The sequence below is a fragment of the Anoplophora glabripennis genome, unplaced genomic scaffold (genome assembly GCF_000390285.2).
Source record: "Anoplophora glabripennis isolate ALB-LARVAE unplaced genomic scaffold, Agla_2.0 scaffold95, whole genome shotgun sequence".
NCBI lineage: Eukaryota > Metazoa > Arthropoda > Insecta > Coleoptera > Cerambycidae > Anoplophora > Anoplophora glabripennis.
The window spans coordinates 879,896-903,153 of record NW_019416252.1 but is presented as its reverse complement, the minus strand read 5'-3'; the positions used below and the strand labels follow the sequence as shown (position 1 = coordinate 903,153).

General features: G+C 29.5%; 1 protein-coding gene across 1 annotated transcript; it reads right to left on the bottom strand.

The window, feature by feature from the left end:
* Positions 1-778: 778 nt before the first annotated feature.
* LOC108905825 (lipase member H-A-like) lies at positions 779-20,045 on the bottom strand. The gene is made up of 6 exons (XM_018708853.1): positions 20,030-20,045; positions 3,907-4,191; positions 3,605-3,826; positions 3,219-3,404; positions 899-1,064; positions 779-842 (listed from the first exon to the last, which is right to left on the bottom strand). Exons 1-6 carry the CDS (start codon positions 20,043-20,045, stop codon positions 779-781), a joined length of 939 nt encoding a protein of 312 aa, XP_018564369.1.
* Between the last annotated feature and the right edge of the window lie 3,213 nt (positions 20,046-23,258).

Genomic DNA, 23,258 nt, shown 5'->3' with positions numbered 1-23,258 from the left:
AAATGTTAGAGAAGCGTTGGAATCAATGTATCACTCTTGAAGGAGACTATATAGATGAATAAAATCAAATTTTCCTTAAAAATTATTACTTTATTAGTCATCCTACGAACTTATTGAGTGACGGATTATTATAAAATATTGGAGGTATATTCATTTGATAAACTTATTTACGGTTTGAATCAGATTACCTTTGTTCGAAGTACTGATTGTGAGATACAATACTTGTAAACTATTATAACTTATAAACCCTGTGAAATTATAAATCAAAAAGCGTTAACTCAAGTAAATTTCATCGAAGTAGGTACCTTACTTAATGTCTGACAAATTATCTATTTCTTTTGTAAGCTGGTAACATTTTATGGAAGCGTAAATGTACCAACATATCTTGATTTTAATCGGTGTCTTTTAATTTAAATAAATTACAACTGAAGTACGATCCATTCGCTTCCGGATACCTGTATAGTATAAGGCGACCTATATATGCTGCTTACAGAGACAGTTAGAACAATAAAAAAGCGTAAATATTTTTAGATAAATTATACCAGATAAACTTTACTAAGGCATACGAAAACAGTAGAGTGTTGTTTTGTTGCATGAAAAGGATTCCATACAGTTAGCATTCTAGATTTTTGTTCAACAGATTAGTTTTTTGCCAGGTGCATTGCATATGATCTGACAATAACTGCATTCGATTTGGAAATGGTTTCCTTTTACTATAAGATTCCTTGTCTTCTCTTTTTATCAGACTAACATCCACATCTCGACAATAACATTGAAATCAAATACGGTCCAAAGCAAATGGGGGTTTCTCGGATGTAGTCACATAGTACGTGCCTCTGGTCCTGCAAGGAACAGATTAAATTCCAATTACACCAACAGAAGTAAAACGAAAACTTACGTGAAAGTTGCAAACTCCCCCATGACAGCCCTTTTACCGGACGTGCACCATCCCAGCCAGTAACTGGCTATATTCTCGCACTCTACCCCGATGAATTTTTTACTATTCCTTCGAATCGACTCTGCGAAGTACAAGCCGGCCGCAGCGTGACTGCACAGAGGAGGATCTTGAAAAGAAATACAATAAGCATAAAGAGAAAATCTCAATTTGACCTCAGTTGTGACCTTGGATTGCACAGTTGCAAGAACAATTAGAAATGTTAATTGAACCATAATGAAACAGCGGTATAAGATAATATACTGTAATATCTACTGATTCGCTTTGAAATCGCGTGTCAGTTTTTGATTAATTAAATTAATGCGCTGTTAAAACTATTGCTGCAATTTAAGATGTCTATGATGGTATTGCGCTATTGTTGGAGTCTTTTTTCAAAGATGTAATACAGTCATAGTTACAGTTACAACAATATAACGTAGAGGATTATACACCCTAATTAATATTGTTTATAATTATTTATTTGTTGCACTTTTTTTATACACAAGGTGTAATAAAACTACTTGGCCAATTTTGGATCACAAATTAACAGAAAAGTTGCCATGACATGATTCCGCAAACGTTTTAGTTTCAAAATAGAGGGTTTTCAAAATTAACGACATGGTTTATTTCAGGATGAAAATGAAATTGAGGAAGCTGTATAAATAATGTTTTACTTCATTCATAGATAACGTGATTAATTCTATAATTATTTTTATTTTTAAAAATAATTTGACGTATGTAACAAATAGATATACGTTTATAGACAATCAGAGACTAAGACCACATTTCAAGTCAATTTTGACACTGTCTCAAAAAAATACAGAGCCTTAATAAATAATTACAAGTCACGTGACGAGTAATTTTGTTTGGAACAGTAATTTTAATTCCTTCATGTTGGTAAAATAAAAAATGATTAAGACAATAACATCAAGACTAGATTAAAACCCAATATTTTGTTTCATCAGCTGTTATTGGTGTATTTTTCATGAGATTCTATTCAACCAATCAGCGATCGCATTATCTCGAGTGTAGGCGTAACGGTTTGTTACTGTTCATTGTAAACGAATCATTAATGTTGGTGGCCTGTGGCCTCTGTTTAGGAGTCAATGATTTTGAAACCCACTTTCAAATTTCACTCACGTCTAGTTTATCATGTAGGAAGACAAAACTCATGGTTCAGATATACTTAATGCTTTCGTACAGAAGACAATTTTCAAACCACGGCCTTCGAGAACCATTGTGTCTACTTTTCTGCTAACATCAAGACTGGTTGCATCCGAAAGCAATCCATTTCTTGGATAATTTTCAACTGATTCAGGACCCCAATGAGCTAACTGTCTTAGAAGATTTTTCTTTAATATATAATAAAACTTTCGCTCGTTAATATTTTTAAGACTATTCTGTTTGTAAAAAATTTGATGACGATGCGATTGTTCCAATTTCACATAACTCATTTATTGTTGCAATATACACCATAATGAACAAATTGAAATCAAATTTGACAAACAAGTAGAAAAAGTTGTCAATTGAACGCCATTAAGCAACGCAGTTAATTGTTTCTAACACGATTAAGTAAATATTTTCCTCGTATTAAATATAGATAGCGTAGCTTATAAAACCAGTGGTAATACTAAAATAAATACTTAACTATTGTATGATATCTTATATCTCTTATGTAGAAGATAGATAAATAAAAAAATTTTACATTTGATTTGAATTAACAGTGGAAAAATAACGATTAATTATTTATTTGCAATTATTTATAAAATCAACCACTTGACTAACCGCTTTTTTACTATTACGACTATTTACTTTAAAATATTTAGGGGTAAATAATTAAAATGATCAATTGAGAAAACACTAGGGGACCACTAGTATCCTCCAAAAATAATTTAAACTTTTGATTCAATTACTGTGAAATCATCAGTACTTCGACGGAAAACTGCTTAAAAACTTTGTACTATCTATTTGCTTCTGAGTTCTTCCGCTTTTATAAGCTACATGCGTTTTAATGTTTCGCAAATTTTTGCAAAATAATCTAGCAATTAGTATTTATGTGTGTTACATATAATTGTCGTAATATATGAGCCATTCGTTAGTATTATCAGATAAATAAAATGTACTGAAACTTGGTTTATTATCAGCCTTAATACATATGTATATGTTTTAAAAGAACGTGTAAAATTTTGCTTAAATTACTATTTTCATTAATTCACTGTTATTTTTAGTTGAATACATTAAGAAAATAATCCAAAATATATGATGTTGCCTTATTTATACTTACATCTTGCTTTATAACAGTGTGGTTGCAAGGAACCTCCATTTACGTAGAAATCTACATGACCTGTCGCTTCTACTTTTCCAAAAGCTCCAGCATTAGTATGGATTACATCTACAAAGTTGGCGTCGGTAGGATCCAGCTTCCATTCATTTTTTAGTGTAGCAAAAAATGGCAGAGCCGGATCCAAACCTAAAAAATAATCAATTAACTAACTCATCTTAATCGAATCTAGAAATAAAATACATATTACAAAATCATAGACTGTACGTGTCAAAGTCGAACAAGTGAAAATCACATTTTGATTGCGTATATTTGACATCTACCCACTGTGATTTGTGTTTCATAAAAATGTTATGCTCTTTTGGTAGATTTATAAATATTAGACGTACCAGTTATTCTTCTAAAAGAGTATCCTAGAGTATTTTTCAAATTTGACCCTGCGAGTCCTGCCACATGAGCTCCAAGACTGAACCCAATGGCGTGAATGAAGCCAGGACTAATTCCTAGTGGTAGTAAACTGACAACTAGAATTGACAGACATTGTCCCACGTGCCAAGTGTTCAAGAATGCAGTAGGGTAGCAGGGCAAGGACGCCAAAGGCTCCCAATCAACTGAAATAAGAGGAAGATGAAGAATCTCAATAGTATTATGCTAAAAAATCTTAGTTTTTAGAATACATTCAACATTAAACCTATAATTACGTTGTAGCCCACTTCCTGATAAGCTTTGGTGACATTTCCTGTAGCAATGTCTACAGACAACCCTCCATATCCATGGATAATGATTTTCAAGGGAACTAGAACATTATACTCTCTAGGTAGTTGTGGTTTGTAGGGATCCAAGGAGTTGATGGTAGTACTATCTCCAATTCTCAAAGAGAGTAGGAATTTTACCATGTTAGATGTGCATGGTTCTTGAAAATAAATTGGACACTCCCCCACGGATAGTTGTATAGCTGGAGTGATTTTCAAATGATCTAGAGAAAAAATGAAAAATAACACAGTCTTACGCGAAAAAGGTTCTGTATCAGAGACATGACTACATAAACTTTGTGTATTTTTTAAAACTGAATTCGAATCCGCAACCCAAAAAGAGGTAAAATAGGGTAAAATAGTGAGCAACAATTTGTAAATACTTTGAAAAAACATTTTAAAATAATATGTTGAGCATTGGAAAGAAATACATGCAAATTAAAATACCACTTCAAATCATCACATTTTTCTTTTCGACATTTTTGTCTGAATCTTGTTACTGCGGGGTTTTGTGGTTGCTGATTACGAATCTGAAGTCCGAATCCTAAAATTCTTCAATAAAAGATGGCGAATTTAATATGGCGTATCTAATATGGGGGATGAAATATGGTGGATGTAAAAATCGGAAAAGCATTCAAAATGTGAAGATTATGGCTGCAAATGGTAACTCGATGGTTTTCAAATCACGAGTATAAGGTTTTAAATAGGAAATTCTTAAATCCAAAATGGCGGACCTATAGTTGAGACAGTTTGCTACTTGAATGATCTAATTTATATTGTCAGCTCTAAAATTTTACTCATTTTGTGCGTTCTTTAGACATTTGCCTATTTTTACTCAAATGACTCAATTTTTTAAACACTCATAGCGCATTTCTTTGGGTGGTTAATACCAAGTTCTCTGGTACTTTTCAATCCGCCATAATTGGTCCGTCATTTTAGATATAACTTAACATATCATAACTTTTTTTTATTAATAAATGTTTAACTACTGGCGATTTCCCTGACGTCTGGAAAGAAGCACTTGTCATTCCGGTGCCTAAAAATAATTATCCCAACAATATCTCAAATTTTAGACCGATAATTATTTTGTCTACGCTATACAAAATTCTTGGAAATATAGTTTATGAACAACTTTCCAATTTTTTAAATAATAACAATATTTTGCCGGCAACTCAATCTGGTTTTCGGGTTAATCATAGTACAACTACTGCTCTATTAGATGTTACTGATGAACTGTTTAGAGCCAGGGATCAACACAAAAATACTTTTTTGGTACTTCTTGAATATAGTAAGGCATTTGATACATTGGTACCCTCTACATTGTGTTTAAAACTTAAATATTTTGGCGTTAGTGATCTAGTGGTTACGTTCTTCTCAAATTATCTTTCCGTTTAAGTGAAATATTGTCTGATTTGTCCGATATGCATAGAGGTGTACCTCAAGGAAGCATTTTGGGGCCGCTTTTGTTTTCAATTTATACTGTTGCCTTTTCAGTGTTCTTGCAATATTCTAAGTCACATCAATATGCTGATGATGACTAAATATTTTATAACTCTTCTATTTCCGACATTGACTCTGCAATAGAACACATTAACTCCTACTTAAATACGATCTCTACTATGTCCAGTGCTCATGGTTTAATACTGAATAAGAAAAAACTGAGTTACTGATTTTCGGACCATGTCCGGATAACATAATTAGTTACCCTAATCTTAATTTAGTCCTCAATGATCAAGCTTTAATCTCTTCTGCATGTGGCCGGGATTTAGGTATTTACCTTGATACTGATCTTAAGTTTCAGAAACATGTGTCAAATTTAATTCAGCAGTGTTACTACAAATTGCAGACAATATATCTTTATAAAGATGTTCTCGGTGCTGATGTCAAATTAAGATTATGTGATACCTTGATTCTTAGCTATCTAGCCTATAGTGAGGTAGTTTATTGGCCTGCTATATTAAATCGGGACAAGGAAGCCTTCATAGGCTACAACATGCTTGCTTGCTTGCTTGCTTAAGATTTGTTTATTGTATTTGAAAATTAATTTGATCATGTAAGTGACAAGTATGAGCAATCCAAGTGATTAAAACTTAATGAGCGTTATATAGTTCAGACGGCGGCTCTTGTCAATAAAATTAATAAATCGGGTTCTCCTAAATATCTTTTTATGTTGCCAACATAACATAGATCTGCATTTATTTGTATTTTTCTCATGCATGCTTTGAATTCATATGTATATTTTGTATTTCCGTTTTTTATAATCTTATTTAATTGATATGTAATGTAAGGGAGTGGTTAGGTGGTAGAGCAACAATCATGTTGAACCTCGCCACTCTTATTATTATTATTATTATTATTATTATTATTATTATTATTATTATTATTATTATTATTATTATTATTATTATTATTATTATTATTATTATTATTATTATTATTATTATTATTATTATTATTATTATTATTATTATTATTATTATTATTATTATTATTATTATTATTATTATTATTATTATTATTATTATTATTATTATTATTATTATTATTATTATTATTATTATTATTATTATTATTATTATTATTATTATTATTATTATTATTATTATTATTATTATTATTATTATTATTATTATTATTATTATTATTATTATTATTATTATTATTATTATTATTATTATTATTATTATTATTATTATTATTATTATTATTATTATTATTATTATTATTATTATTATTATTATTATTATTATTATTATTATTATTATTATTATTATTATTATTATTATTATTATTATTATTATTATTATTATTATTATTATTATTATTATTATTATTATTATTATTATTATTATTATTATTATTATTATTATTATTATTATTATTATTATTATTATTATTATTATTATTATTATTATTATTATTATTATTATTATTATTATTATTATTATTATTATTATTATTATTATTATTATTATTATTATTATTATTATTATTATTATTATTATTATTATTATTATTATTATTATTATTATTATTATTATTATTATTATTATTATTATTATTATTATTATTATTATTATTATTATTATTATTATTATTATTATTATTATTATTATTATTATTATTATTATTATTATTATTATTATTATTATTATTATTATTATTATTATTATTATTATTATTATTATTATTATTATTATTATTATTATTATTATTATTATTATTATTATTATTATTATTATTATTATTATTATTATTATTATTATTATTATTATTATTATTATTATTATTATTATTATTATTATTATTATTATTATTATTATTATTATTATTATTATTATTATTATTATTATTATTATTATTATTATTATTATTATTATTATTATTATTATTATTATTATTATTATTATTATTATTATTATTATTATTATTATTATTATTATTATTATTATTATTATTATTATTATTATTATTATTATTATTATTATTATTATTATTATTATTATTATTATTATTATTATTATTATTATTATTATTATTATTATTATTATTATTATTATTATTATTATTATTATTATTATTATTATTATTATTATTATTATTATTATTATTATTATTATTATTATTATTATTATTATTATTATTATTATTATTATTATTATTATTATTATTATTATTATTATTATTATTATTATTATTATTATTATTATTATTATTATTATTATTATTATTATTATTATTATTATTATTATTATTATTATTATTATTATTATTATTATTATTATTATTATTATTATTATTATTATTATTATTATTATTATTATTATTATTATTATTATTATTATTATTATTATTATTATTATTATTATTAATTATTATTTAAGAATTTCCGAATTAAAATCTAATATTCGTGATTGGCGACTTTGAAAACCACAGTTTCAGCCATAATCTTCACATTTTGAATGCTTTTCTCATTTTTACATCCGCCATATTGGATCAGTTATTCAAGAATTGTCGGATTCAGACATCAGATTCGTAATCAGCGACCCCAAAAACTCACGGTAACAAAATTCAGGCAAAAATATTGAATAGGAAAATATGCGACTTAAGGGGTAAGTGGGACCCTGGTCTGTAGGTGGTTTCTAACCCTTAGAGGGATAAGTTATATTATATATTTTTTTGTATGTTGTCTATGAACCTACATTTATAAATTTGGTGCTATAAAATTCAGGGCTATGTTTTTTCACATTGTTTTCTACTAACATTCGTTATTTGATCTTGGGCGTGGAATTAACCCCCTCGTAGGGGTGGGTGTGGATCTAATTTGCTTATATTTCTTTCCAATGCTCAAAATATTATTTTAAAATGTTTTCTCAAAGTATTCACAAATTGTTTCTTTTCATTATAAAGCTTTACCATATCCCCACTGTCTCTCCTTATTTTAGGAGATATTTTAGCGTTTTATTAAAAAATAACCTGCTAAATCGGTTCTTGAACTGCGCACGCGGATTCAGCATAAAAAATTCACCAAATCTATGTATTCATGTCTCTGGTCCAGAACTTTTTTTTGTGGGGCTGTGTAATATAAAAAGGCACAAATACACACACACACACACACAAGCCCGCAGGTAATGATTCATTTGAAGAATTAATTTAGGGGAATAAAATGAACGTGTGCGGAACACTTAATGTAATACCTACATGAATATTAAAGGACACCGTCCACGGCGATAGTAACGAATTTTTAGAATAGAAATGACTCATTACAGATAAGTATCTCTCTTTGTATTTTTATTCTTCCGAAAGGCGAGTGAAGATATAAATGACAACCATCTAACCTGCCGATGTTGTTATCTACGCATGTGATATAATTTATTAACACAGAACAGGAAATTCTTTTCTATGTCAACGTACCAAATAATGAACCTGTCTTTGTTATAGTACTAACCTAACTGTGCTGTGAGCAACCGGTTTAAGTTAGCAAACGTGTATTTTTTTAGTAAACGCGTATATTTTAGTTTCTGCCATAGTGAAATTTCACTATAAACCTTACAATACAAATTTTTTTCTGTTTTTGTTCTTACAATGGATGAAGAACAAAATGATTACCTTTGAGAACGAAAACAGGAAAATGTTTCGAACCATTAACTTGCATGTAGGAATGTTTGATTCTCTTTGTGGAAGGGGTTATTTATTTAAATTATATTTTCATTTCAGTGTTTCAGAAATAGCAAATTAAATAAAAAGTAATAAAAAACGATAATATTAAATAATTGGAGACAAGAAAACATTGAAATTAATTAGTAGGCACTGAATTCGAAATTTTTTATTTGTTTTTTTTTTCATGTTTTTCTGCATTTGTTAAATTTTCGGAGACAATTTAACCTGTAAATTGACTTTTAATATATTGAAAAAATAAAATACATATTTCGTTTAGTCGAGTCGAATATTATTCATGGGGTTCGTAGGGTGTCAAATACAATTCAACTTACCCAGCAAAAATAGTAAACTAAAAGTATACCCCGTTAATCTACACATATCGACACTACGACTCGTGCATCACAAATACACTTGACCACTAGAACTAGTACACATTTTACATCATGATTGCTATAAAACAAGCGATTACACCGCGTATCCGATATTTAAGAAAACAAATCAAGTAGACTGCTTTACTCCGAAATTTGAATAACTTGGAAGAACCACACACGTCCAAGATTTAGAATACAATCGACGCCAAACTGTCACAAGACAAATAACAAATCGGATTACCAACGGCAATGTTAAGTATTTTAGGAGGGACAAGGTGAGGATCATAATGTATGCTTGGGGGTTGGCATTAGGTATCCCTCAAAAAGGAAGGTGTTTCGCAATGTGTGGCGTTACATTGACATTTGTTATGTAACCCTCATTATCCGAGGTTGGTCTCAATGAGTGATCGGGCGTGTGTGTTTTGTTAATGTGTAGACCGGGTCTTATCCAGGAGCGGTACAAACGATTTTAGTGCTACCCGAATGTGAATGTAATCGTCTGTATTGATTTAATTTGTTTAGATCATATATCTATTTTAAATTTTATTTTTACAAAATATGAATTTCAGGTCAATGTTTTATCAGAGTCAGGACCTATCGTTAGGCTCGGGGTTACAAGCTCTTCGGAGGCCCTTTTAAAAAAAATATATAAAATATGAAAACCCGAACACGTTTTGGTTTGATTCTAAAAAAAAGGTCACGCAATCAGCTACTTGACAATATAAAATTTCAAAACCTAAACACTTTAGTTTCATTCTAAAAAAAAGAAAAACCTAAATACTTTTTGGTTTCATTTTACTAGATCTCGCTGAGTCCGCCCGATCTCGTGACGCCCTGGGGTACGGCCCCCCTAAAGCCGGACCTGAACAGAGATATTTTAAAAAGTTATTCTGAGATAACTTACCTTTTTTTTTATAAATATCTCTTTTTTCGTGCCATGAAACGTTTATGTACCTATTTCTTTCTTTTAAAATCCAACGGTGTAAATTTAAAACGCCATGAAGCCGGTCCTGTGTGTTTGTATAAATTATTTTTATTATCATATTTATTTATAAGTACTTCTAGTACTAATACACCTACTCTGTTCTCTAGGAATATAATAAATTATACCAAGAGAAAGTTCGCAAAAATTGTAGCAGTATTTTGTTCGTAATTATGTGCATATCAATTAAGATATCCGTTCAGCAGATTATTTAATCCATTTATAAGATTTTTTTTTGCTAGGCCTCGAGGACTATGAGATGCATTACTTTTTAGAAACTATCATATATTTTTAACTAAAAAATTTGTTGTTTATTATTTATTATATTAGTGCGGCTACAAGTACAATAGCTCTGTTATTATTGGAGATATAAAAGTTCGAGGAAACGAAAAATAAAATATTTAAAATTATTAAAAACAAATTTTGCGGAAAATAGAATCTGTTTAAAATTGTAATAATTTTGAAATGGCAATAGTTAGGCCCAAACTACAGGGTGATTCAGAACTTATCCAAAAAAAAAATTTGAATGTACAGGGGACTTACAAATTCAATTTTGTAAAAAAAATAAAAAAGGGCAGTTCGAAAATGATTTAAAAATACACTCCTGCACGACACTGGAAACTAGTCAACTGTAAAACCTGACCTTGCGCAAGGCAAAGCATGCAGTCGGCGACCGGAGCGGCCGCAAAGTGTGATAAAAAATGAACAGACAAAAAAATTGAAAGATATAAAATTTTATAACACCTATTTTATATCACCAAATTCAACTACTTTTGCCGCTATTGTTATTATTAATTAATAAAATTAATTTGTGGTTTTCATTAATAAAATAATTTGACAGACATGTAAACACAGTCTTACCTAGTATCTACGAGCTAACACAAATTTTGTCTTGCTTCACCATAACACAATTGCTTCACTATAACACAAATGTTGTCCTGCTTCACCATAAATTAAAACGATATCCATCAACTCCGAGTTGCTATACACGTAAGCTGTTTTTGACACCTGAAATTCAAATGTAAACACTATAGCAAAAACTTTAATACTAAAATCGGATTTCAGTATTCAGAATCCCTTGCCACGTGGAGAGAAAGCGCATTGCGTACAGCGCACAACGGGAATGACGCTGCTAGAGGCTGCAGTAGCCCAGCGATGTATGGGTTGTAAATACTACAACTACAACAATAATTTTGTACTCGGAAACTATAAGGATTTTACAAAATTTCTTTTTACGATCTTAACTCCATTTTTCATGACACATCTATTCCCAAATATTTTTGGATAAGTTGTGAATCACCCGGTATTTGATAGTGTGATAGATAAAGATTATCCTACTATTTCATATCCCTGATACATTCATTACGTTTTCTATAGACATGGCAACAAATTTGAAACGACATTTTCTTCGACTTTTCAATTGCAACATCATTTAATTGACAAATTTGTCACATTTTCTTATTCTCTATATCATCAAAGAGGATGTGAGAAAAGAGGAAACAAATACTGCAATTATTTATCTGCTCCAAGGCTGCTGTTTTCCATGACTGAGTGACTTTAATGGGGAAACTATTATTATAAAATAGAATAAACTTTTAATATAACACACGTGAGCTGTTTAATAATGAAATAGCCTAGTGGTGCTGGACGTGAGCAGTGCAATATTGTCAGGGTGCATGTAGAATATGTTTTATCTATTTCGTCTAATTCTATGATATTAACTAATTCTGAAGCTAAAACGAACATAGTTAGAAGGTCCATATTTATTTTGATCCAAAATCACAAGCCTATCAAAGTATGAAATAAAGTCGTATAGATTTGTAAACAATATAAAAACTTATCTGAGAATATGATTCTATCCTTCATGGTGGTCTTGCTGAACGGCTACCTAGGTTACCTCATTTTCATTCCACCTCTTACATTTTTATTTCTTATGTATGAAAGATTTAGTGTTTCAATGTCTCAAACTTTAAAAGAGAATTATTAGAGCGTATTCAGGAGATTGCTTAACAATTGCAGCTTGACCAAATGCATTTTGTTCGCGAATTTCAGATGCGATATAAAACATTTTTAAATAAGTGTATTTTATCATCAGACCTAAGTAAAATTTTTGCACAGAAACATAGTGTAAATTCAACGTTATTTATGAGTGTGTTGAATTTTGAATAAACTTAAGATTTTAACAAAGAACTGAACTAATCAACACAATTTTTACTTAGTAGAACTGACATGTGTAAGAATTATGTACAAACAGATACTAGATAATTTGAATATGTGAAAATATATAGTCTTCCATTAAAAAACTGACAGTTACGCATTCGTATATCACCTATTGTGTTTGAAAGTAATTTTAAAATATAGTATTTTTGATTCCTTATAACTTTAACATTTTTTTATATTTAATGGACCGTACTGTTCTTTTTTGTCGTGGCATGAAAACTGTTTCTCAATGAATCATGAAAATTTTTGGTTAAATTAATTCGACCTATTGTTTCTAATCTCTGTTTTTCATTTGAGTTTGAGGAGTAGATATGATTGATATAATTCGCATCAGATTACACAGCCCACAAAAAACCAGAGTTATGATTATTACCTTAATAGGTTTTGTGTATTTTTTGATGCTGAATCCGTCCAAAAACCGATCTGTCAGGACATTTAAAAAAAACGCTAAAATATCCCTTAACATAGAGTGAAATAGTGAGGATTGGGCTGCGGATTAGTATTCAGCATCAAAACATACACAAGATCTATATACTCAAGTTTTTGGTATAGAACTTTTATTTTTCTGGGGTTGCGTCATTTTATATTTTAAACATTTTTTTATTATTTCGTCAAACTTGCAGTGTATACACCGTGTGTATGTTTGTCTGATGATGTATTTATTTTGTTTAAAATCCCCATACCTTCCAAATTTATAGGAAATCCTCTTTTTGAGACTATTAAGTAATTCTTTGGTCGAGACATTGTTCACGCAATAGTTATAATCCTAATGTAATTAAATTACCTACTTACGCAATATTGCAATAATAAAATCTAAGTAAGACAAGCTTCACGGTTGACTAAGGCATCGAGAAGATTTGTTTATAGATCTCTCTTTTTATCACCTTAATCATTTTGTGGTAAATTTGAAGATTGTTTGAATTAAGAATACAGCTGGTTTTCTTTATCTAAATGCAAAGCAGTGCAAAAGACGTTTAAGCATTAGATACATAAAAAATATGTTCTGCCATTTTCTGTGATGAAAGTGTTTCATCACAGTGGGTGGAAAGTGAAAAGAAGGAAAGTGGGTGTTTCATTAAGAAAGGAACACAGCTTTTAACTAAAAACAAATGTACTACTAAACAGAATTTGATTTCGTTGTAGGTAATCATGGAGAAGGAGATATTTATAAATTTGATTAAGGTGGCCATATCCCTGGCCGAGAAATGGTGAAATTTCTGGCATTTTTAGGTACTGAAATCTTGAAAAGTAAAACGTCTAGAACAAAAGTAAGCACAGAAATAAAATCCTTGATGTTTTGTTTATTCATTGTTACCATTTAAATTTACCCAAATAAAATAATAACTAAAAAAAAGCGTTTGTAAAACATGCGTTTTCTGTTATCCAAACCCCACATTTTAAGAATTATTTTCACGTACTTATAAATAAAAGTAAACAATTTTATATGTAGGACTAAGCAAGTAAATGTTATAAGAATATTTACATGTGGAGTTATATATAAAAAAGTTAGTATTTTCATAGATTTCAGTACCTAAAACCTTGATGGTTTGATCGTTTTTTGCACCTGTTTATTCGTTTTACTGCGGCGTCTTTGAAAATACCCAGATGGCATGACATAACATTCCTATTATTTGATAAGCTTTAGATTATTCAGTTATTAAATGTTTGAAATTATTTGTCTTTGTGGAAAACACTATTTAAAGAATATGGGGCCCTTAAGTTAATTCTGGCCTCAGGAATTTCTCAATAAATTATGTCCGATTCTTAATGAAACATTTTGCATAAAACACAATGTCAAGTCATTTCTCCAAGAATTCTATCAAGGTTATTCATTTTAAAGCTTGAAATTATCAACAGAATGTTCTTTGTTATTGATTCCTTATCTTAAATATCGTTGTTTGCTACTATTTTTTGTACATCGCTTTTGCAGGCACCAGTAATTCCAATAATTAGCCAATTAGCTTTTTCATGATATGTATTTCGTCAGGAACTTCACCGAGAAATATATGCACTCCTTATTACCAAAAAGTTTTTGGTTTTTTAACTTTGTAACCAACTGTGTGTTTTTGTAAAAAGCAATTAACTTTTTCAGTGGTCTATGGAGCCAATATGATTTTTTCTTCAGGCATACCTTACTGAACCAATAATGACGATTTCATTACCTTGTTTTTTCAATCAGAAATATAGACAAATATGTTTTCAGAATGTTTAGAAATATTCTTTGCCTTGCGCTATTTACCAGCATTTGTAACGCTGTGTTTGTTTTTAATGTTAATAAACTTGAATTGCCATCAGTATTTCTTTGTGTGTATGCAAGTATAAATACAGTGTGGTTCGATAAACTTTTTATGAACTTTGGCATTGGAAATTAGATTTAATTGTTATGTTCGATTTTATTTGTTTTGTGCAATTATAATATCCATAATTTATTAATAAACGATTAACGATCCAAAATACAATTTAAGAAATTATAACAGTGGAAAATCCTTTATGGATTTTTTTCAAATAATGTTTATCATTTTTTATTTGATGTTTCGCTACTATTTTACCACGCTCTGTAGATAAAACAGTAAAGTAAAACTTTTAATTAAAATGGTGGACAATTTAAAAAAAAAATGTATCAAGAGTTCTAAAAAAGTGATAAAATGAAATTTGATATAGATAGAAAGTAATTTTTATGATAAATATTTACTTAGAATTTCATTTGGAAGCATGTTTATTAAAAGCCCTACAATTTTTATTTTTTTTCCGTACTTCGAACAGTAATGAAGAAAAAGAAGGGGATTTTTCAGTACCAGCTAAAGTTAACAAAATAATAATTTGTTACTCATAAGTAAAGCGACTGTAGAAAATAATTAACAGGTGTCCTAAGTGTTTCGCGGTTAATCATCTCTGGCGGTAGGAAAATAAATACCCATTTCAAAAACGAAAGTGATCTATTAACATTTACCGAGGTCATAGGCGCATATCTAAAATAGTCAAAGTTTTTAATAGATACTATTTTTACTAATGGTGGTTAAGCGTCAATTACTTCACATTTTAGTAGTAACGCTATCCATGTCATTGTACAATAGCATGTACATGTCCGCCTCTGACCTAAAGCTTGGCATCGATCGATTTATTCGATACGTATCTAGCGGCACCTTAATGTCTGCCCTGTTGGCCTGGCGTGTCGGTGAACAATCCAGATTCTTTGCTGAGGGGCGTTGGCTCTGCATTTCATTGTCGTTTGTACGTGTGTGAGTGAATTTGATGCCTTGCTTGGTCAAGTGTATGGCACGTCTTTTTATGGCAGTCAGTAGCATTGTGTGTTGTGAGAGCGGCACAAGGCTTGACCACATATTTAGCCAAATTCTGCTACTACTACGCATATTGCCGCCTACTCTCATAATATGGATTATTACTGTTTATTTATTTGATTGTCGTGGATTTGATTATCTATGAATAATTTACGATTATTCCAATTTCAGTCTTTAAATTTTAAAATAGCTATAATTTCGAAACAAAAGAAAATCGGTATGTTTATGTAACATTTTTTTTTTTAGAAATTATATTTACTTATACTTATGAAGAAAGACTTATTATTTTATTCTCTGAAGCGTCTAGACTGGAAAATGCTAGTCAACTGTTCAGTGACATTGACAGATATCCTGCTTTCTAAGACAATTGCCAAATTAACTTCTTACTTCAGCAAGTAATTCATATTGAAAACATAAATCAGATATATTTATTACAGTTTTTTTATTGAAATAATTTAGCATATACTTCAAATTAATTAACAATTAGTTACAGTCTAGGCTACAGCAAAAAAATAACTATTGCTAACCAATTACTTACCTTTCCTTTTGTTGCATTCTGTCTATTTCTGGATATTTGCATGCACTTTATTTTGTTTCTAGTACTTTTTTTCTAGGCTGACATCGTCATTGCCGAATCCATCACAATAATTGAGACATGAATGAGACATTGTTTGCGAAAATTTGTTAAAAAATTTCGAAAAAATTGGTAATTTAGCAGAATATTCCCTCTATTACGATGACCTTCGACATATATCAATATATTTATATTATAATAATTATTGCGAAAAAATAATTAAAACTATAATGTATAGGAAACAGTCATTGTAACATAGCAATGAACTAGATTTCTAAATTAACTTAGTATTGGACAGAGTAAATGGGTGCATGATTTATTTCGACATATAATTCCTGCAATAGTCAGTTCTCAGTATCAAATGGTTCAGTTACTGCAGAACATTCAGTGGGGCAACTGTTACTTAAAATTTTTCTTCGAGTGATGAAAACTTGTGCAGACATACCTAGTTACCATTTTTAAAACTTTATTGTGCTTGCTGTATTTCTGATTGCGAAAATAAATAATTTGACCATTTTCGAGAAAGTTCTTCAGGATTTCAAAAATTGGGTGAGTTATTTAAACAAATATTTTATTCAGTATCAATATATCCAACTGACAAATTACTGTACAGTATAATTTATTTCAGGCATACATTTTATAAAAGTAATTTGAAATTTTTGCATTGTTAATCTGAAATAGCACCAAAATACACCTCAAAATAGGCATGTGATAGATTTTAATTATTTGATTGCATTTTAATTGTTTAAGAAGAAATAACTGCACACACAGTCAAACACTGTTGCAATATTAATAATTAATTAATAAATAATAATTAATAATCAATTTTATTTGAAATATTGGACAATAATATGAGAGTATTTATTTAAAACATATTTTGTTTATCAAATTTTTTAAGTAGTTTGAATTTCAAGCACAATTAAACCGCAATAATTTATTTCATTTTTTTTTAATATGCATACGTTCAAAAGTGCCTTGATAAAAAGTGTTGTGCTACTATTCAAATACCGGTTGTTTACAGAATTAAAAATCAAATAGCCTGGGGCTATTTAAATACATTCACATTCAGTGAAAGTGGTGCAGATCCATATTTCCTATTTATTTATTACACTGCATTTTCCATGGTTCATTAGTCTTCTCGCAATTAAGAAGAACATATACCTACATACAGCACGCAGACTATTTATTGCAAAATTATCATCGTTACGTACTTATAAGGATGATTCAATAAACCGATTACAATGATTAATGAAACATTAAAGAGCTCCTTAAAGTAATCTGCTAAAAAACAAGAATTACTTTTATGCTACCCAAAGTTTGAAACAAATTGAAATCCAGATTCTATATACGGCTTGACAAGTTATTAAAATAAAACGATATACCTAAATCTTAATTTTGGGTCACTAACAATAAAATGAAAACTGGTGTCAAGGTCATTACTGGTTTTAATCGTTCACACATTTTGAAGCCTTAGGACGCCTCAACCGCATTGCGTTTGGTGTTCACTGCAAATCAAGACACCAACATACACATAATTTTGTCTGAGGAAAAAAAATTCTCTAGGTTCGATTATGATGATCTGTATGCATCACATACTTTTCCAATAGAAATATTTTTTTGGTTCTAAAAACCTGAAATTTATCTTTCTATGTTTATTAAAATCGTGACCATTTATCACATTAAGACTTTTTAGATCCAATTTTAACCATATCTTTTCCAAAATATAATATAATGCATTACATAAGTGTTGTCAGTTTTGACCTTTAACCTTTTTCATTGAGAATTTATGACAAATCTTTTTTCATATAAAAAAAGTACACTTGTATACCAGAAAACGTTCCATTTTTGGAAAACACAATTGATTGCCCCAAAGCTAACCAGTTTCTGTTCTTTAATATACCGGGTGATTGGAAATGAATGGGCCCCACTTCAACAGTGATTTTCTTTTATGAAAATAAATTTACATATATCAAAATACTTTTGCAAAATTTTGCTTTCTTACCGGCCTTCCATGTTTCCTTTATTTCATTTATATTTTCTAATAATATGTATGTAATTACTAACGTAACATTTTAATGAAGCAACATCTTCCTACAGTAACTTGATCTGAACCGATTTGTTTTCATTCGTATCCTTGACGTATGGCCCAGTTGTTTTTTAGAAAACTGTAAATATTTTGGGTCATACACTAGTTGTCAAGTCGTATTAGTTTAATTTAAGGATTAAAAGTTGCTTAAAAACGAAATGCATTGAAATTTGTATATGCAAATATCTCGATAACTAACGGACATATCGAAAACGAACAAGAGTAACTTTTTTTTTAAACGAAGGTCGCTCTTTCATATTTTCCATACACAATGTCCGAAGTTCTGAAGGCAAAAACTATTTTCCCCTATTTATCAAAGGAATAGGGCATAACTGACGTGCTATAGAAGCAACATCAAAATTAGTTAGAAACTATTATTTGTCATGTCAAAAACATAATAGTGCCAATTTTATTGTTCATACACTGACAGTTTTTAAAATTAAGTTTCGAAATAAAATTCAGACATTGAACGCCCTCTATCTTTGAAACCAGCAACATTTGCATAAGGCATGTTTGGCTGAATCGACTTATTTTGGCCACCAGTATCTCCAGCTTCGAGATTTTCCAACCTTTCGCAGACATCCTGTATAAATGAATTAAATTTAGATGACTGGGATAATCAATTGAAATTTTTTCATAAACTTTGAATGGGCAATAAACTTAACTACCTAATATAACATGTATACTGCTTCTTAAAAAAATAGGGTAAGTTTTAACTCTATTTTAAATTTCATTTAAAAAAGTAGTCATAGATGCTCAGTATTTCAAACAAAGAAGGTAGGCGCGCGGAACTTTGGAAAAATCTTGCAATTTTGTTCTATCCTCCCATGAATTTATGGTACCTTTTCCCAAAACACCCTGTATAATAACATGTTGCGCTATTAATAGAAATACTAATACTCCAAAGAAAATAAGATCGGAGAACACAGGAATAAAATGGTAAAATATTTTGTATTAGGAATAGTAATTTTTTTTCAACTAAGGTTTATTATGAGGTGCAATGGTAAATTAAGTTTAAAATTATTTTCTGAACAACTAAGAGAAGATAATTCAATAAATCACTTCACTGTGTATATTTACTTTCTTAAATTGTGATCCACCATGTCGGTATTGCGGTTTTCCTTATTTTATTTATTTATTTATTTTTTTGAGAATGAAAGAACTCAGATCAAATAACCGAATTCTATCACAATTCAGGTGCTCGCATTGGCTTACCTTGAAATCTGGTCTATCCACCGCATTAGAATCTGCAATTTTGTGGTATCTTGACTAGAAAGGAAAAAAATCCTTTCTTTTTATCTATTGTCTAATTTTACTGTTAGTGGAACTTTTACATAACTCTTGCACCTTAAAGTTCTTGTGGCATTTACCTTCTGTTCTACTCATCTTTTACAGTATCTGAACAGTTATTTTTGAACCAAAACGCACATATTTCTTTTATAAGAATTGTCGATGATGAACGTAACATTTTGCCACATTGTTGTTATTAATATTAGTCAGATTACTGTCGGCACCACCAGTGTCTTCTAATGCAAATATTTTATTATGCTTGTTTTATTATAAACATTAACTTAATAACGAATAATTACCATCGAGTTAATTAAACCACTTGCCATTTGCAGAAAAACTCTGCCCCACTAGCCTGCCAAGACGTGTTGGTTCGCTTCCTGCTGATTTCTCTGGTCAATTGGAAGAACTATACCCAACAGAATTCCAAGAAAGTTCTTCTAGGGACCCGCGAAGAATAATGATGGCTGGATAGGCCAGACCGGAATGATAATTAGACGTGGTAGAATGTGTGTTAATTAACGAATTGCTCGCAATTTTTTTCAATTTTGACCGACGACCTGGCGGACCAGCTAAACTAGTGCAAAATTAACAACCATGAGTGTTGAATTGTGACGAAAATGTGGAGGATCGTACTAGCTTTAGGAATAATCACAAGTAAGTAAATTTTCTGGTATATTACAAAATAAGAACTAGGTTAATTTAAAAAATATGGGTCATCACATTTCATGCAAAACATATTTAGGTAAAAGAATTTCACCTGCAAACAGTGATTTTAATAAAATAGTGAATAACAGTTGGTGTTTAGGGAATTTACGAAAATTTTGATAAGTACGACTGGAAAGAGAAATATAAACGGATGTTAAGATTAATTTCTGTTTTCAGCATACATAGAATGAAAAAGGAAATAAGTTTATTCTCCGACATTTGAAATAATCTTAGGATATGCGAATTGTGAAAATTTAAGTACCTTCATAGTAAAAGCATTAAAAAAGTTTATTATTGTAACACTCGTATTATGTAACACTTGAAATTGTAAGAGTTAATTAACATAACTAACACATAACTAATACATAATACATATCTAACTATGTTTTATGAATGGACATAGTGCATTCTCAGTTTTTTTATTGTTTATATAAGTTTTAATAATTACCATCATAAACCGTAAACGGCACGAGATACTTTCAACTTTTTTTTTGCTTTCTTTGTATAGTAACGGCAAAACGACCCACGAGTTCATGTGCGGAACTTAGTTGATAGTGAAAAGGAATAATTATTCGCAACTGTTGTTTATTTTGTAAATATTGTTAAAAAATAAACAAAGACAAACATGTAAAAGAATGGTTTTGTAACTTTTATTGAAATTATATCCCAATAAAGCAATTTCTAACAAATATTGTCGCTCGAATTGTACGAGGCGTATCCACAAAGTAAGAGTACTCATTTTTTTTTTAAATCTCAGCGGCAGTATATTTATGAAAAATTTACATATTTAGAAAGGTACATCAAACATTATTTTTCGACGTACTCGCCTTTAACCTCAATGCACTTGTGTTTATGGGTGGCTGCATAAACACTTTCAGAGAAGAGAAAAGATGAAAGTCAGAAGGTTCTAGGTCAGGGTTGTGAGCGGGGTGCGGGGTGGTTAATGATGTTCCAACCGAATGAATCCAAGAGTTGCTTTGTGGCGTTGCGTTGGCTTGAGATTTGTGGAAACACTGCGTTCATTTCGTCCAAAGTCAATCAACGGTCGCCACAAAGCATTGTTTCGATCTTGTTCATCATCTCATTAGTCACGATTGAGAGACGCCCAGTCCTTCGTTCATCATGAACAGTTCAGCCCGCTTTATATTCACATCATGCGCATGTACACATTAGTACGATTCATTACACCATCTCCAAAAACAGTTTTGATTTCGTTAAAAATCTGAAGAAGGCCGATTACGTTCTTCACCTCACAGCTGGCGGGATGCGGAATAGCGCAACTCATTTCAACACGTCACTACAACAACAGTTCTCAACTGATTGAGACAAATGGCCGCACGTTCTGCTCCTAACACCTTGGCCTTGAATGTAGTGTTGCCAACATTGTCGAAAATAAAAACCACAGAGCATCTCTTATTTTGTGGATATGCCTCTTAACATCTAAAAATTGATATATTATAAAATAATTTATACAGGGTGTCTCGTATTACATTAATTAAACTTTACCTGATAACAGCTCATCAAAGTAAGAGAAAAAAGTTTATTAGACTAGGCGGTATCTGTTTTGGTTTGGGTGAATCGTATATCCACGGAGATTTTTGGCTTTTTGGCTTTCAAATATCACTAGAAATGAAAATTTTTCTATGCGCATAAAAAAACATGGGCTTAACTTGTTAAAAAAATTCGAAAAATGTCATATTTTCAAGAGTTGATTTTAGGCGAAAATGGAAGAGGAAAAAAATCTTTGTAATACATTTTTTTGTAAAACATGACTAGTTACAAATCGAATGAATTATGATTATTATGGTAAAAATCGAAAAAATCGCAAAATATGGGATTAAAAAACAATACTTTTTAGGGAATTTTTTGGGGTATTTAAATTGGGTATAGGACCTTTATAGTTGGCTCAAGAAAACTTCATGTTATGTAGAATTATCACACCAAATTTCATCAAAATCGGTTCGATAGATTTTGCAATCCAGATTTTGAAAAAAAATTGCAAATTTTCACAATTTTGCACAGCGAAAACCAAGGCCCTTAGATACTTGAAAATTTAATCACATATAGAAGGGCTCTCAAGCTTTCAAATTTTTTTTGGAAAATTCGAATCCGTCAATTAGGAGAGCTCTGGCGCTTGTTTAAACATTGCTCAAATTTTTGTACTTATAAATAATTAGAATAACTTTATGAATATTCAATCAAATCAAATTTTTTAAAGCAGGTTTTAAAAGTTCTTTAAAAGACGCTTATTAAAAACAGATCGATTGATCAATTAGTTACGTAGTTATAGCCGTAATTCTACATAACATGAAGTTTTCTTGAGCGAAGTATAAAGGTCCTATACCCAATTCAAATTCCCCAAAAAAAATTCCCTAAAAAGTATTGTTTTTTAACTCCATTTATGCGATTTTTTCGATTTTTACCATAATAATCATGATTCATTCGATGTCTAATAAAAAAGTTTATTAGACTAGGCGGTATCTGTTTTGGTTTGGGTGAATCGTATATCCACGGAGATTTTTGGCTTTTTGGCTTTCAAATATCACTAGAAATGAAAATTTTTCTATGCGCATAAAAAAACCGTGGGCTTAACATTTAAAAATC

Coding starts and splice junctions, on each gene's coding strand:
- LOC108905825 (XM_018708853.1), bottom strand. Junction 3,405..3,604: donor CTCTTTTAGAAGAATAACTG/GTACGTCTAATA, acceptor ATTATTTTTTAG/GTTTGGATCCGGCTCTGCCA. Junction 843..898: donor GGGGAGTTTGCAACTTTCAC/GTAAGTTTTCGT, acceptor TGTTCCTTGCAG/GACCAGAGGCACGTACTATG.